The sequence below is a fragment of the Elephantulus edwardii genome, unplaced genomic scaffold, assembly GCF_000299155.1.
Source record: "Elephantulus edwardii isolate Elephantulus edwardi_28Jun2011 unplaced genomic scaffold, EleEdw1.0 scaffold00005, whole genome shotgun sequence".
Taxonomy (NCBI): domain Eukaryota; kingdom Metazoa; phylum Chordata; class Mammalia; order Macroscelidea; family Macroscelididae; genus Elephantulus; species Elephantulus edwardii.
The window spans coordinates 8,914,427-8,916,572 of NW_006399755.1; the positions used below are offsets into that span (position 1 = coordinate 8,914,427).

Consider the following 2,146-nt stretch of genomic DNA (forward strand, 5'->3'; position numbering starts at 1 on the left):
TATTTAATCTTCTTTAGATAATTATTATTTACATTTTTACCTTATAAGCCTTCCCCTCGTTCCCTAATATAAATACAAGATGAATAAGGGCTTTTTCTATTTTATTTATGGTTCTGTCTAGAATAATTACTGGCACATACTGGGATTGCAGTGCAGCTTCTTGCCATAGGGGGGGAAAAATATTTCCTGGGAGACTTAATACCTCTTTAATCACTTGATTATTTTTTCTTATTTTCCTGCAGAGAATCTACTGACTTGAATCACATTTTTTATTTACTGACTCTTACACTCAGGGGCTCTGACAAGTGTTATGCTGCCAAGTAAAAGGTGTGCATATTTAATTCACTAGCTGTTCCATCGGCGAAAGATGGACAGTCTCTTCTTGTGAGACTTACTGTCTCTGAAAACCTGCTGGAGGGTCTGCTATGAGTCTGTTCAGACTCTACAGTATATGACAACCTCATAAATTGAACATATATAAAGTAAATTAAACATATATAAATTAAACAAATAGATGAAAGAGAAAATGATCTTGCCAGCTTTTTCTAAAATTTTGGGGTTTTTCTCTTTCTCTTTTCTAAGACTGTAGATAGAACCAACCCAATCGATAAACACGTGGAGGTCATGATAAATAAGCATGGACTTTCTCAACACCCAGTGGCTTTGCAGATGTTTTCACTTGCTGGAAAAGAGCACATGGATAAATATGGTATGATAAGAAAAACTTTAAGGCTTATTACTAAGTATATACATGAGATGGAATTAATATGTACTTATTAAAAAATTGCAGAAGATGGCTGGGTATGTAAGATATATAACGTTTTGTTTTTTAATGAATTTAAACAGTTCTTCTAGATTTTAGTTAAAAGAGTCAGAACATTTATGTATATGACATCATATAGAAAATACCCTGAGAATATGAGAACTGAGGCACAAATTTGTACACCAATGTTCATAGCAGCATTATTTACCATCACTAGAACATGGAAACAGCCCAAATGTCCAACCACAAACGAATGGATTGAGAAATTATGGTACATTCATGCAATGGAATACAATGGAATATGCAGCACGCAAGAACAATGATTTTGTAAATTATTACCTAACTTGGGAGGGACTGGAAAGCATTATGCTGAGTGAACTAACTCAGTCCCACAAGGATAAATATTGTATAAAACCATTATTGTAGAATGAGTATAAGGATTCAAGAGAGTGGGAGAAGTTGGAAGCAGAGGGTTATGGATGTGCAGGGAGAGAGGGGATTAATCATCGAGTTGTACATTTTGATGGGTGGGGGGTGGGGAAAATGGAAATAATTTGTTTGAATTTATACTTGAATTTTGTAAATTCACTAGTAGAATTTTTTTTTAAATCAAATTTATCCACCAAAAAAATAAGAAAGTACCTAGAACACTTCATGGACTCTATGAACAAGAATATGGCATCATGACTGGAAAAGAGTCATTAACAATCTGCATTATGCAGAGGCCACAACTTTGCATGTGGAAAGTGAGGAGGACTTGAGGTACTTGCTGCAGAAGATCAAGTGCATTCAATATGGATTACATTTCAACATACAAAGCCAAAAATTTTCAGGACCCATTGGCAACATTATGATAGATTGGCACACTTTTCTTGATTATAAACCCTGCAATGTTCCCTTGCTCTGTTTGGAAAACATCTTGGAATAGGTATACGTTTTGTATGTGCATTTTACTATAAACTTTTCTGTTTTCTGGACGCCTACTGTTCTCAGTGTTAGTTACTCTTTTTTTAAAAAATTTATTATTTCTGTGTGTATACTGTCAAATCGGATCTGACTGGTATAGGACCATTCTTATCAGTGTTACCCATAGTTTGTTATGATCCACACAGTCAAATTTCACCTATGGCAACATTATACTAGATGGAGAAAAGATTGAAATTGTCAATAATTTAATCTTCAATCCACAATCAACACCCTTGGTATCAGCAGCCAGGAGATCAGGAGATGTATTGCAATGGGCAAGTCAGCCATCAGGTTGTTGTTGTTGTTGTTATGTGCCGTCGAGTCGTTTGCGACTCATAGTTACCCTATGTACAACAGCCCTAAACCCTGCTCTATCCTGTGCCAATCGCATTGCCTCTGACACACCCATCCCGATTA

At 35.6% G+C, this 2,146-nt stretch overlaps 1 protein-coding gene across 1 annotated transcript in view; it reads left to right on the forward strand.

The window, feature by feature from the left end:
* Nucleotides 1–2,146, forward strand: part of SCP2 (sterol carrier protein 2) — a 148,900-nt gene that overhangs the window by 28,527 nt on the left and 118,227 nt on the right. The window contains exon 5 of the mRNA XM_006879690.1: nt 583–709. Within this exon, the coding sequence (XP_006879752.1) occupies nt 583–709 (127 nt within the window). The remainder of the gene's footprint in view (nt 1–582; nt 710–2,146) is intronic.